This window comes from Eretmochelys imbricata, chromosome 3 (assembly GCF_965152235.1).
Source record: "Eretmochelys imbricata isolate rEreImb1 chromosome 3, rEreImb1.hap1, whole genome shotgun sequence".
Classification (NCBI taxonomy): domain Eukaryota; kingdom Metazoa; phylum Chordata; order Testudines; family Cheloniidae; genus Eretmochelys; species Eretmochelys imbricata.
Window position 1 is genome coordinate 86,017,082 of NC_135574.1, and position 13,308 is coordinate 86,030,389.

A 13,308-nucleotide genomic window follows, 5' to 3' on the forward strand; every position below is an offset into this window, starting at 1 on the left:
AAGGACGACTCATCACTCTCACAGATCTTGGGAGACAGGCCAGTCCTTGCTTACAGACAGCCCCTCAACCTGAAGCAAATACTCACAAGCAACCACACACCACACAACAGAACCACTAACCCAGGAACCTATTCTTGCAACAAAGCCTGTTGCCAACTGTGTCCACATATCTATTCAGGGGACACCATCATAGGGCCTAATCACATCAGCCACGCTATCAGAGGCTCGTTCACCTGCACATCTACCAATGTGATATATGCCATCACGTGCCGGCAATGCCCCTCTGCCATGTACATTGGTCAAACTGGACAGTCTCTATGTAAAAGAATAAATGAACACAAATCAGACGTCAAGAATTATGACATTCAAAAACCAGCCGGAGAACACTTCAATCTCTTTGGTCACTCGATTACAGACCTAAAAGTGGCAATTCTTCAAAAAAAAACAAACAAAAAAACAAAAACAAAACAACACTTCAAAACCAGGCTCCAACGAGAGACTGCTAAATTGGAATTAATTTGCAAACTGGATACAATTAACTTAGGCTTGAATAAAGACTGGGAGTGGATGGGTCATTACACAAAGTAGAACTATTTCCCCATGTTTATTCCCCTCCCTCCCCCCCCAATGTTCCTCAGACGTTCTTGTCAACTGCTGGAAATGGCCCACCTTGATTATCACTACGAAAGGTTTTTGCCCCCCGCTCTCCTGCTGGTAATATCTCACCTTAAGTGATCACTCTTGTTACAGTGTGTATGGTAACACCCATTGTTCCATGTTCTCTATGTATATAAATCTCCCCACTGTATTTTCCACTGAATGCATCCGATGAAGTGAGCTGTAGCTCACGAAAGCTTATGCTCAAATAAATTGGTTAGTCTCTAAGGTGCCACAAGTCCTCCTTTTCTTTTTGCGAATACAGACTAACACAGCTGCTACTCTGAAAACTGCAAATACTGTGATTTAGGTAAATGGCAAAATATGGTAAATGTCGAAATTTTCATGGTACCGGCTGGAGATAGTGATTTTATAGTTACATAGTGCTTTTCATCCAGAAGAACCTTGAATTGCTTTTCAAACATTAACAACCAAATAATAAACTTCAAATGCAGCAATCACTTTGTCCACTACTGCAGTGCAGCCATCCTGGAGAGAGAAAACATGGCAACATAGACTATCCATCAAGCAGGGACACAGACCTGCAAGAATGATGCCCATTGAACATGTCTCTCCAAATCCATGGTAGGACTCTAGGTATTAGACAGACTGGAAAGCAGACATACAAATCTGTCCTCTTCCTTATCAGAGGTGACAATATATCCTACAGCATGAAGCAGTTTTCTGACTAAAAGATTTGTGACTTCAAAACTGAAAGAGCTGAGATGTATCTTTATTCAAAGCTTAAAAGGAGACTGTGTCCCCACAGAATTGATTCAAGCTCATGAGAACCTGCACTGTCATAAGCTCTATTATTCTGGTGCCATTTTTCTTATTCATAAACGAAGATGCAACCAGGAATACGCTGGTGAAAGTTGCCCTTTTCTACAGTTTCAGTCCGCCCAATACATGGGATTGGTCACTACAGCCTCCAGGCTTCAGGAAAAACAATCCTGATTGTACCTTTTGTGACAACCTATACACAGGGCCGGCTCCAGCCACCAGCGTTCCAAGCAGGTGCTTGGGGTGGCAGTGCCTCTGGCCATGGCGGGAAATCGGCGGCAGCTCCTCTGTTCTGCCCACTGCAGCGGCAAATCGGCAGCAGCTTCTTCCTTTCGCTGTCTGCAGCGGCAGTTTTTTTTCACTGCTTGGGGCAGCCAAAACTGTAGAGCTGGCCCTGCCTATACATTACCTCCTTTCAGCAGTATCACTGGCGAAACGGTGCTTAAAAGCAGCTATGCAACCAGCTTTTCTGCTGGAAAGTATCTCCCTAGGTCCAACTTGGAGACAACTGCAAGGAGGAGTCAGATATAGAATTTAAAAATTCTTTGGTCATATTGGATTGCAACAGACTTCCCATGAGCTATTCACAACAGATTTGAGCTCCAGTGAGCAAGACCCTCGTAGGGCACGTCCGTACTGCAAAGAAAAACTTGTGGTGCCGAGTCTCAGAGCCCAGATCAATTGGCTTAGGTGGAGGGGCTAAAAATAGCAGTGTAGACATTCCCGCTCAGGCTGGAGCCTGGCCTCAGAGACTCTTCCCTATCACTGAGTTTTGAGAACGTCAACATTGCTATTTTTAGCTCTGCAGTCCGAACTAATTGACTTGGGCTCTGGGACTTGGTACAACAGGCTTTTCTTTGCAGTGTAGACACACCCTGAACCTGCTGCAAGAGCTCTCAAACTCGTTTTTCCTAATCCTAAAGGATGAACAACCCCACACGGAAAACTGTCGATGTTTATATACATTTGATTCTGTTTTGTAAGAGAGGGAGACATACTCAGGAGGAGAGAAAGATTTTTGTTAGCATGGAGCAAAAATTGCACATTTAGGAGCTTATTTTCCTGAAGAGATTTCCCTATTGAGATAAATACATCTCTACAAGTTGAGTTCAGAAATTCTTTTTAAAAACAGTTTGGGGGCCAGAGGAATAAACCTGCTCTCAAGCTATGCTTTGTATTGACATTTTTACATTGGAGTCCTACTCATGTAAGCTTTCCAGGCGTAGTTCTTTACCTAGATATCTAGGCTTTTGTAGGACTTGCACCCCTGGCAACAGCTGTATTTTCCTTAGTCACGCTCACTATCTGATTAGTATTTTAGATTCTTTAGAAAAATGTAAACATAGCCTTAGGCTCCAGTCCTGCAATTGGATCTGTGTGTGCAGCCCCTTGTGTAGCCCCACTGACCTCAGATCAAATGGAAGGACTGGAGAATCTTCATGTATTTCATTTTTCAATAACCTACAGTTTACTTACTAACTGTGCCATAAGGGACAAATACACACATAGATGTATGGATAAATATTGCATATACACAAACATACAACTTTAAAAAAAACCCCAAAACACATAAAATAAACAGCATGGAGGAGGGGAGAACGATCATATAGGCAAGTAGTGATGACATGTCTGGGGAGTCAGGCATTGAAAGGATGAGATGACAGGTTTGATTTATTTATTTTCAAAGTGGGGGAGTGGGAAAGCTTGACCAAAGAGGGTTAAACTCACTGCTGAAGTCAAACTTAGTACTTTTAACACGATCCTGGCTGATTCATAGATTTTAAGACCAGAAAAGACCATTATGATCATTTTGTCTGACCATTATAACATAGGCCACAGATTTTCAGTGATTCCTACATCAAGTCCATAACTTCTCATTGGAGCTAGAGTGCTTTTAGAAAATCTTGTTTTAAAGACTCCAAGAGATGGAGAATCCACCATCCAACATGTTTTATTCTTTGATCTGAATGGCAAGTTGGCTATATTTTCTCTTTCATCTTCCCTGAGATGCTCCATGCATGAGTCGGGAAATAGCAATGTTGACAATGGACATGAAATTAAATAAAACACCACAAAACCCCTCCATTTCCAACGGAAGCCTGTCCTGTTGCTGTAGAAAGCCTCAGCAAAGTCATGCAGCAAAGAAAATGAGGTTAATATTATAAGCACATCCTTGATGGTTTACTCCCATGTTAAGGTGTTTTTGTTTCTCCTAGAAAGCTCTATGAGCAAAAACGGATTCAGCTAAGGGAAATAGTGTGGACGTTCTGAAAAACCATCACTCTGCAAACCAGGTCAAATAACTGTTGTTCAGAACTATACATAAATCTACTCCTGAAGGGTAGAAACATGCTTATAACAGTCAAGTTTTCAAACTGTAGCGTAGGGTGTCATGCTCTCCATATTTTAATCAGGAGTCAGTGACATAGAAAGTCTAGAAGCTATATGGCCATAGAGACTATGAAGACTGTGCTTTGACTCTGGTTGCTACGCTACGGGCACTTGTATCTGGTTGCTACACGAAGGGCAAGCTGCAGGGTAATAGCATGGGAAGCTATCCCTTTGAAGCAACAGAATATCAACTCTGACATTCCATTTGGAATTAGGGGCTCTGAAGGAATGATTTGGCACTTGCACCTGAATTATTAAACAGTATGCATCATATAATGAGAGGTCAGATTGGAAAATATGAATGGTACTACCCTTCTAAGTCCTGTCAACAACCTTAGCTCCACCCATTCATGACGTCAACTCTTCACACAATGCTCCTTCTTTTCACATGCTTTTGAAATACTTGAATTTAAAATGGTTAAAAAAAAATTCTGTGACACTAGCATTCTAAAGAGATGAAGAAAGTATGGAGAAACATTACCCCCCCAAAAACCCCTTACTTATATTCTTCCGAGAAGCTGAGATTTGGTCATTTTAATTGTACAGAAATAAATAATGATTTTCACTGAATTGAGTTGTAGTGATCACTGCAGTCTGACTAGGTGATATCATTCTATCTTGCTGATTTGTCATAACCATGAGCTACAATTTCTATCTTACACATACCATTAATATTTATAGAACCGGCCATTTTACCTTTGGTGGTTTCACTTTCACGGATAAGGAAGGTACCTCGTGGGTTTCCAAATGACAACAGCTGTCTCTCAGCATCTTTTCGGCCAAGTTTGCCAAAGTACCACCTTAAAAACATAAGAGGAGGTAAGAAAAATACTGGATAGGATGCTCTGTAGGGTCACTCGACTTGCAAAGCTCCAAAATAGTAGATCATTGAAGAAAACTACAGATCCCTCTATTCTGTCCACTGTGGTCCTCATACTTTAGGCTTTACCCTGAAACACAAGTGACAGGTAGTGTATAGAAAGTCTGAAAGAAGTAGCCGGTCTTTGGGTTTAGAAGGGTGATCAACATCCACCTCAAGCCTCTGGCAAGTGCTGATATCCAGTGCTTGCCAGAATTTGCACCATTGCATATAGTGGATAGAATGAATGAAAAACAAGTTGAGCACATTTTAAAAATGCACTGCCACTGGAAAGAGAGCTGCAATCAGACTGACTTCTGAGTCAACAGTATATTTTACATTTTGTTTTAAATTGCAGTATAACAGTTTATTCACCTGTGGCTTCTTGATCATATGCCCATTTTATCAATGGCCAATTTTTCCTCTTGCACCAGAGCTAAAAATACTGAATAGAAGGACCAGATACAACCTAAGAGAGTAAAATTTTTTCATGATTCTGTAAGTTTTTATGCTCTCAGTGTCATTGTGCTAGATTCATTTCTTTGTTCTTAGCACCCAATAATGTAAATTTGTTCGAAATCAAACAACTCATTAAAATAAGGCAATTTCACAATATAACTTTTATGCTTGGTGTTTCAAATACGGATTGCTCTAATGGCACAACATGCTGATTATGAGATAAATATAGGTCTAAAATGAAGCTCATGGGCTCTTAAAGTGACAGTCCACAGAGGCTATAGCCCCTTCAAACGATGCTTTAATGCCTGCTGCAGACTCTGTGGGCCATCATCCCACATTAAAAATAATAGTTGGTACAATCTGTCCTGTTTTATGTAAATTACTTGTTCCTGGGGCACTGGCAAGTTAGTTTGGGCAACTCTAGTCTAAAACAAGAAACTGGCTAGTACAACAGAACAAGGTCTGCTTCATTTGCTGTGGTTTCTTCCTTTTTGTTTTGACATTGAAAAATGGCTCAGTTTCTGCTCCCTTTGTTACTAATTAACTAATTATTTATCAGTGCAGCTGAAAACTGAAATAAAAATGATGTAAGTCACTTGAAAATCACTACAATCAATCAATCTACTCAAATTCTCAAATCTCCTTCAATTACAGTGTTAATATCTCTTTAAAACGAAAAGAAAACATACTCTTCTGCTTGGATGGAGTCGACTGGAGCCACATAATTACTGGGAATGTAACCAGTTTCTCCTGTTGTCAAGGAACGTGCCTCCCACCAGTCTCCTTCCCTGAAGGAATAGAGGTGAGAAAGTCCGAATGAAAAATAGAGTTGCAAAGCAAATTATTTGACTGTTAAAGCATGAAGCTGTAGGTAATGCTAAGAATTAATAAAAACTCACACTTTTATCATAGACACGTTTTGGAAAGAGAATGTGGTACCATTTTAAGCCAAATTAAGACATGTACCCGTATGCACCTATTTACAATTTTTTTTAAATTGGTGATCAGAAGTATAGTTTTCCAAATTCAGCACAGTGGCATAAATGGCTATTTATTTCCACTCCAATCACCCGCAGTAAGGGCTGAGTTTGACTTGGAGTGTTAAATAATTGGTGCAGGGCCAATTTTCAAATACAGGTTCTTGTGAGGGCCCTGAAACAAAATACCAGATCCAAACTTTTGGGAAAGTTTGAGTCACGTCCATCTCTAACCTTACTAGGACATCCACACCTTAAGCGGGATGCATCTGATGGATACTCAAGAATGTAACAAGGCCATTTACTTGCCTTGTTACCAGTCTGCAGCTTGGGATAGCATCTGAAAATTGGGGTCTGTGTTGCTTCTCCTGGTCACCAACAAAAGCTATTTTAAATAATAAATGATTTGGCTACATTTTCAAATCATTGTGCAAGCCACTTCTCCCAAACCTTTCAAAAGAAAGAAAAACAGGGCCATCTCAGTACAGTGACTGCCCCCTCCCACACACATACACAACTTCAGTTTATGTCAATAATAGGCAGATATATAGAATAAAGACAAGAGATTGTCCTTAGAAGAAAATCTGCTGTAATGAAATGCAATAGCTTTAGAAAATGTTTATTTCTCAGCTTTTTATAGGATGAGATGATTCATGGTTTAGTGGTCTGAATACAACGCTGGGAGCCAGATACCCCTGACTTCTAATTCCATCTTGAGTGTGGACTACAGGGGATTGAATTGCAGAGCTCACCAAAGCACTGTGCTCTAATTGCCCTGTGTGGACACTGCTGGTTTGACCTAAAAGGTACCTAGTTTGCATTAACATAGCCCACTTTCAAATAGTACTATGTTTTCACAAAGTAGGTACCTTTTCGTTAGCATCAGCAGTGTCCACTTGGGGCAGTACATCTCAACACTCTACAATCCTCACTCTTGTAGTTCACTCTGGCACACTGTTGCCAAGCTAAAGACTCCGCTTTGTGGCTTTGGATAGTTTATAAATTCTGTCTCTATTTCCTAATCTGTAAAATGGAGATTTAATTAAGTTATACAGAATTATCAAATGTGAACTAAAAATCTTAAAGCTTCCAATAAGCAAACAGGAACTACAGAAATCAGATATGGGCAATGCTGTTTTGAACAAGCATTTACATTATATGACGATGAACTATCTTAAAACTTCCTATTTCTCTGTGAGCTAGTTTCTGAGAGAACTTCTAAAATGCTTCATAAGAAAGCTCAGAAAACAGCTGAACTTAGTCAAACAGGAGATGTTCTTTTTCATCTGCTGAGCTATTGATTTGTAATCTTAAAAAAAATAATCCACATTCTGTTATTCATTTTATGAGTGTGATTCCCCCCCCCCCCCCCCCCCCGGGTCTGCAGGAGGTTTCAGGCAATCTCATCCATAACACAATCTTTATTCTAGAAATTTTGGTTAAACCATCTAACGTGGGTACCTAAAATAATGCATCTAAATAAAAGTAGGTGGTTTTCAGGAGTTGTTGAGTGCACACAGATATTACTGACTTCATAGAAGCTGTGGGTGTTCAGCACCTCTGAAAACTGGGCCACTTCTGTTTATGTGCCTAACTTTAGGCAGTCAAAGTTTGAAAATCTTGTCCTTTGTGTCCATATAAAATATTTTTGGGAGATAACAAAATGCTTTTGTTAATAAATACAATTAAAATCCTCTATGAAATCTTTGTTTCTATTATTGCACAACAGAGATGTATGTTATTATTTTTTATTTCCAATGTATTATTGCATATAAATTCCACTAGGTGGAGGTATTTTATCGTATCCATAAATACTACATACTGTATGTCATAAAATGTTCCAAAAGAGAAAAACATAAATCTTTCTCAATGTGCTGGTGAGGAGGGGAATTAAATTACATTTGGTATCAACCTATATCAAATCCAACATTAATTTTAGGGATCCATGTAATAGCTTAGATAAAGTTTATAACTGATCTGAACTTTCACCCAGAAGAACCAAACCTGAACCTCTTTTAGATTAAAAAAGAAATCTGTTCAATTGAAAACAAAACAAACTCATTTTTGTGCACCTGTGTGCTTCATGATTCCAAGTAGCACCAGAAGAGCACAAAAGAGGCTTATCTTGTATTATATCCAGCCTGAAAGGAACATTAAAAAAGTATGAATTCTCACAACAAAGCCTGTTCTTGTAAGGTTTCCATCCTGATTTTCAACATTCCAGGAGTGTGGTTAGGTATTGGAGGTTCTGACTATGTAGGCCCAATCCTGATGGTTACTGAGCACCCACAGTTTCTAAGGCAGTCAACGGGTAGCTAATTTTCTTTCTAGAAAACCTTTCTTCACACAATATGTACCAACATCAAAATGCATGCATTGCTACCATTCATGTGTGGGTGGAATCTGTTCTTTTTCTCTGTCCTTACAATGATTCCAAATATAGCTTACCATGAGCTCCCATTGACTTCATTAAGTGGAATGTTTAAGGAATTTATAATAGACTGGATTTTTTGTGTGTTTCAAGCAGTGATATAGCTTGCGGCAAGGCTTCAAGGCTAGGATAACACCAGGCAATGTAAAAAAAGTGGATAATACAAAAATTTTGTGTCAGATTTTTTTTTTTTTTTTTGCAATTGCTAATTTAGAAGTGGAGATGTTTTCAAACTGCTGTTCTCTTTACAAGTCTTAACTGAGGCTTCTGTACTTTCATCTACATCAAAGCTCTCCAGCTGCACAGTTTCATGAAATATTTCACAGAACTACCTGACTCTCTTCATTTTTAATGGACGCTGGGCCAAACTGAGCCCAGAAGTTATTCTATTAAAGTTGATGGAGTTACATCAGGGATGAATTTAGCCCACTGTCATAAAAGAGAATGTGATACTGCTTTTGTCCCTTACTGGATACTTTTTATTTCATTATGATAGCAACATTGCCCACAACACGTAAAGCTTTCTACAAGTTATTCCAATATAGGATTCACAGTAAATTGCCAGCACAGTAATTTTTTAGAAGCAGATTTTAACCCCCAAATGAGTAGCTTTTCATGGACAGTAGCTAAAATTTATATTAAGAAATTGGCTTAAAGTGCAGTTCTACAATATGACTGTAGAAATGGTGTATTACTCAACAGATCTGCTCCCTGTGCATATTCAGAGTTATAGTAACCTCTTACTGTGTGACAAAAATATTACTGCTTTTTACTCCCATTGGCATACAGAGCGGGACTGTATTCCTTCTTGTGAATCAAGTTTTTTTTTCTTTCAAATTAAACTTCCATGTTAAATATTGAAGATAATGGAATTGCAGAGGTGTGAACATGGGCCTAGTTTGGCTTGCAGCACTTTTATTATTGGTGGTGATGCACAGAAGCTTGTGCTCTCAGTTCCAAGATTGAATTTGCTGTGAATTCTAAATTCCATTAGCTATTGAAATCATTGAAAGAGGCTCTCACCATGGAACCTCACGATGCCACTTTTCAAAGAAAAATTGCAGTGCTGGAAATTTCCCCCCATAATAAAGTCTGTAAAAAGCAGCGGAAGACAAGCACAAGACCTAAAAAGCATATTTCTTGAATCTGACACCTTTTCTTTTACTGATTATATAAGTTGATAAACAAAACTGTTGACATTATGCTATCTTTAATTATAAGATAGTAACTGACAAGCATGCCACCCCCTTAAAACTCACGAGCTGTTAAGTATCTGAAATTTTTCTCCTTTCTGAAAACTTAAGTCATCTTCTGTTCTTGCTTCATAGTCATAAAGCGCCACAAAAAGAGTTACACCTGAAAAAGGAGAAGATAGCTGAATAACACTTTCATTGTGATACCATGCAATGATGTGTGTGTGCAAAAGAGCTCAGTTTGGTTTGTAATTACTATAGCTAGTTAGGTTACCCCCACTGCTTACAACTAGTAACTACTATAAGTTAGTAGTTATATGGTTGAAATTACGGTTATTTTACTCAGTAACTTCAATGCTTAGTACAGTTTATTTCAATGATTATATGTCAGAGGTGACTTTTTCCAAAGTCAATAGGCCCCTTTAATTTCAGAGTAGTCTCTGAGCTCTAGTTGTACTTTATACTAAATAAATACATTTTTAAATAAATGTGCTAAAATATACCATGAAATAAGCTCGCATCAGGACCTACCTGTTCCTCCTCTTGTACGCAAAGTCCCAGTATGAGAAGAGGAATTGACACCCCCAAAGACAGTCAGTCCCTGGCCTCCTGTTGCGTGGAAGTTGTTGTAGTTTGGAATTGAAGTAACACCGAAGCTAGGGTAGTGCTGTGGAGTGGGATCTGTGCCATAGCGATATCCTGAACTCTGAGTTAAACTACCGTCCCTCTCGTCTGTCAGTTTTGTTGCTTCTTTATCCTTGCATTGCACACAGCCCATTATCTAAAATCCTACAGCAAAGAAAGAAGAAGAAGAGAAAAGTGTTTTTACAGTGATGCTTGCTGGATCATAGGCACTACTAGGAACTAAGTTAAGCTGACCAGCTTGCCACTCGTGAGTGAAAGTTCAGGTGACCAGATGTCCCAATTTTAATCGGGACAGTCCCGATTTTTGGGTCTTTTTCTTATATAGGCTCCTATTACCCCCACCCCCATCCCGATTTTTCACATTTGCTGTCTGGTCACCCTAGCGAAAGTTCAATTTTTGCCGATAAACGTAGATTGTTTTTGAGGAGGCTACTGTGGCACTCTTCTCTTAAATCCATATTTAGGGATCTAAAAAGTGGTTTAATTTTCAAAAGCGCTGAGCACCCAATAGCTCCCACTGACTTCACATGGAGGTAAGGCAATGCTGATGCCATTATGTGAGACAGACAGACATGAGGAAGCAGGCTAAGAATGACAGAGGGGACATTAAGCCACCAAACCCTAGACCTATGGAAGAGAGAACTGGCAACAGAAGAGGCTGAAAAACAAAGCTTTCTCGAGTTCAAATCTGTCCAGACCCCCTTGGTCCATATTATGGCAGCTATCCCTGGCTACACTGCTATTTTTAACACAGTAGCTTGAGCAGAGCCAGCGTGTCTGCACGCTTGCACTGGGAAGTATGCTTCCAGCTGCGATGTAGACCTACCCAACAGAGTGGAGAGGGGGTTGCAGAAAGCTGGTTATGATTCCCTGATTTAGGGCTGCCCAAACTTGGTTCAGTTAGGGCTGCTTATGGAGTGTTAATTGGCCTTATCAGACTTGAGAATCCCATCCATATTTCAAACTAGTGCTATACTGTTCTTTGATACCCTGGAAATACTTCTTCCTTTAAAAAGATGTTCGTACACAGTGTTACCAAGTCATTTAATTTATTTCTCTCTCAAAACACTACTTTTGCAGACAAAACCATCATTATTTAAATATAAATCTCATTAAAAGCTTGACATTTCAGTGGAAAATTACATTTTCTTAATTGTTTGGAAATTCTCTCCACAATTTTCATTAAATGATAATAAAATAGGTTTTATTGAAAAGATGCTCTTGTGGACACTCTATAAACATGCTGCCATTACTACAACTTTGAACAGGGCAGTAAGGTGCAGCCTCCATATAAAAGCACCACATCAAATAGGAATCATGCACATCTAGCTTTGCAGTTGAGAGGATTTGGCCTCTCAGGTAGAAGGCAAACTATACAAATCTGAACCAATTAATAGCGACAGTGTGAGTGAAATTCCTAATCAACTAAAGCAACACAAGGAATTTGAAAATGCAAAAATGCTCTATGAAAGTGCAAAGTATTAAGAAACTGGAGAATCTCTCAAGAGGTAAAAGTTACAGCAGAACAACATTTTTCATTTGAAAACATTTGCTCTCATGCAGAGTTTATTACTTTAATAAGTGACATTTTCAGTGACTTTTTCATTTTTTAAAAATTTCCCCTTTGACAAAAAGGTTGCTCCTTCCTTTCTCTCCCCTTTTTCCTTTTCCCAGTTTGGCACTGAGAAAGGTAGGAAGGCAGAGGAGAAGGAAAAAGAAGGGGTTAACCCAAAAAAACGCCAAAAAAAAAATCCCTCCCAGTTAAAAAACAAGTACTTTCTCCCAGCAAATTAAAAAAAAAAATCAATGAAGATAATGACTGTTTTTCTCCCAGCTCTACTAAATACACACAGATCTTAAGCTAGTATAAATTGAATCATAGAATCATAGAATGTCAGGGTTGGAAGGGACCCCTGAAGGTCATCTAGTCCAACCCCCTGCTCGAAGCAGGACCAATTCCCAGTTAAATCATCCCAGCCAGGGCTTTGTCAAGCCTGACCTTAAAAACCTCTTAGGAAGGAGATTCTACCACCTCCCTAGGTAACGCATTCCAGTGTTTCACCACCCTCTTAGTGAAAAAGTTTTTCCTAATATCCAATCTAAACCTCCCCCACTGCAACTTGAGACCATTACTCCTCGTTCTGTCATCTGCTACCATTGAGAACAGTCTAGAGCCATCCTCTTTGGAACCCCCTTTCAGGTAGTTGAAAGCAGCTATCAAATCCCCCCTCATTCTTCTCTTCTGAAGACTAAACAATCCCAGCTCCCTCAGCCTCTCCTCATAAGTCATGTGTTCCAGACCCCTAATCATTTTTGTTGCCCTTCGCTGGACTCTCTCCAATTTATCCACATCCTTCTTGTAGTGTGGGGCCCAAAACTGGACACAGTACTCCAGACGAGGCCTCACCAATGTCGAATAGAGGGGAACGATCACGTCCCTCGATCTGCTCGCTATGCCCCTACTTATACATCCCAAAATGCCATTGGCCTTCTTGGCAACAAGGGCACACTGCTGACTCATATCCAGCTTCTCGTCCACTGTCACCCCTAGGTCCTTTTCCGCAGAACTGCTGCCTAGCCATTTGGTCCCTAGTCTGTAGCGGTGCATTGGATTCTTCCATCCTAAGTGCAGGACCCTGCACTTATCCTTATTGAACCTCATCAGATTTCTTTTGGCCCAATCCTCCAATTTGTCTAGGTCCTTCTGTATCCTATCCCTCCCCTCCAGCATATCTACCACTCCTCCCAGTTTAGTATCATCCGCAAATTTGCTGAGAGTGCAATCCACACCATCCTCCAGATCATTTATGAAGATATTGAACAAAACCGGCCCCAGGACCGACCCTTGGGGCACTCCACTTGATACCGGCTGCCAACTAGACATGGAGCCATTGATCACTACCCGTTGAGCCC

General features: G+C 39.8%; 1 protein-coding gene across 10 annotated transcripts in view; it reads right to left on the reverse strand.

The window, feature by feature from the left end:
• The window catches only part of FYN (FYN proto-oncogene, Src family tyrosine kinase), a 180,587-nt gene that overhangs the window by 36,327 nt on the left and 130,952 nt on the right, over positions 1-13,308 (reverse strand). For all 10 annotated transcript variants that reach the window (XM_077812956.1, XM_077812962.1, XM_077812952.1 and 7 more), the window contains 4 exons: positions 10,282-10,539; positions 9,817-9,913; positions 5,839-5,937; positions 4,528-4,631 (listed from right to left, as the gene is read on the reverse strand). In XM_077812956.1, coding sequence (XP_077669082.1) covers positions 4,528-4,631; positions 5,839-5,937; positions 9,817-9,913; positions 10,282-10,528 — 547 coding nt within the window. In that variant the 5' untranslated portion in view covers positions 10,529-10,539. The remainder of the gene's footprint in view (positions 1-4,527; positions 4,632-5,838; positions 5,938-9,816; positions 9,914-10,281; positions 10,540-13,308) is intronic.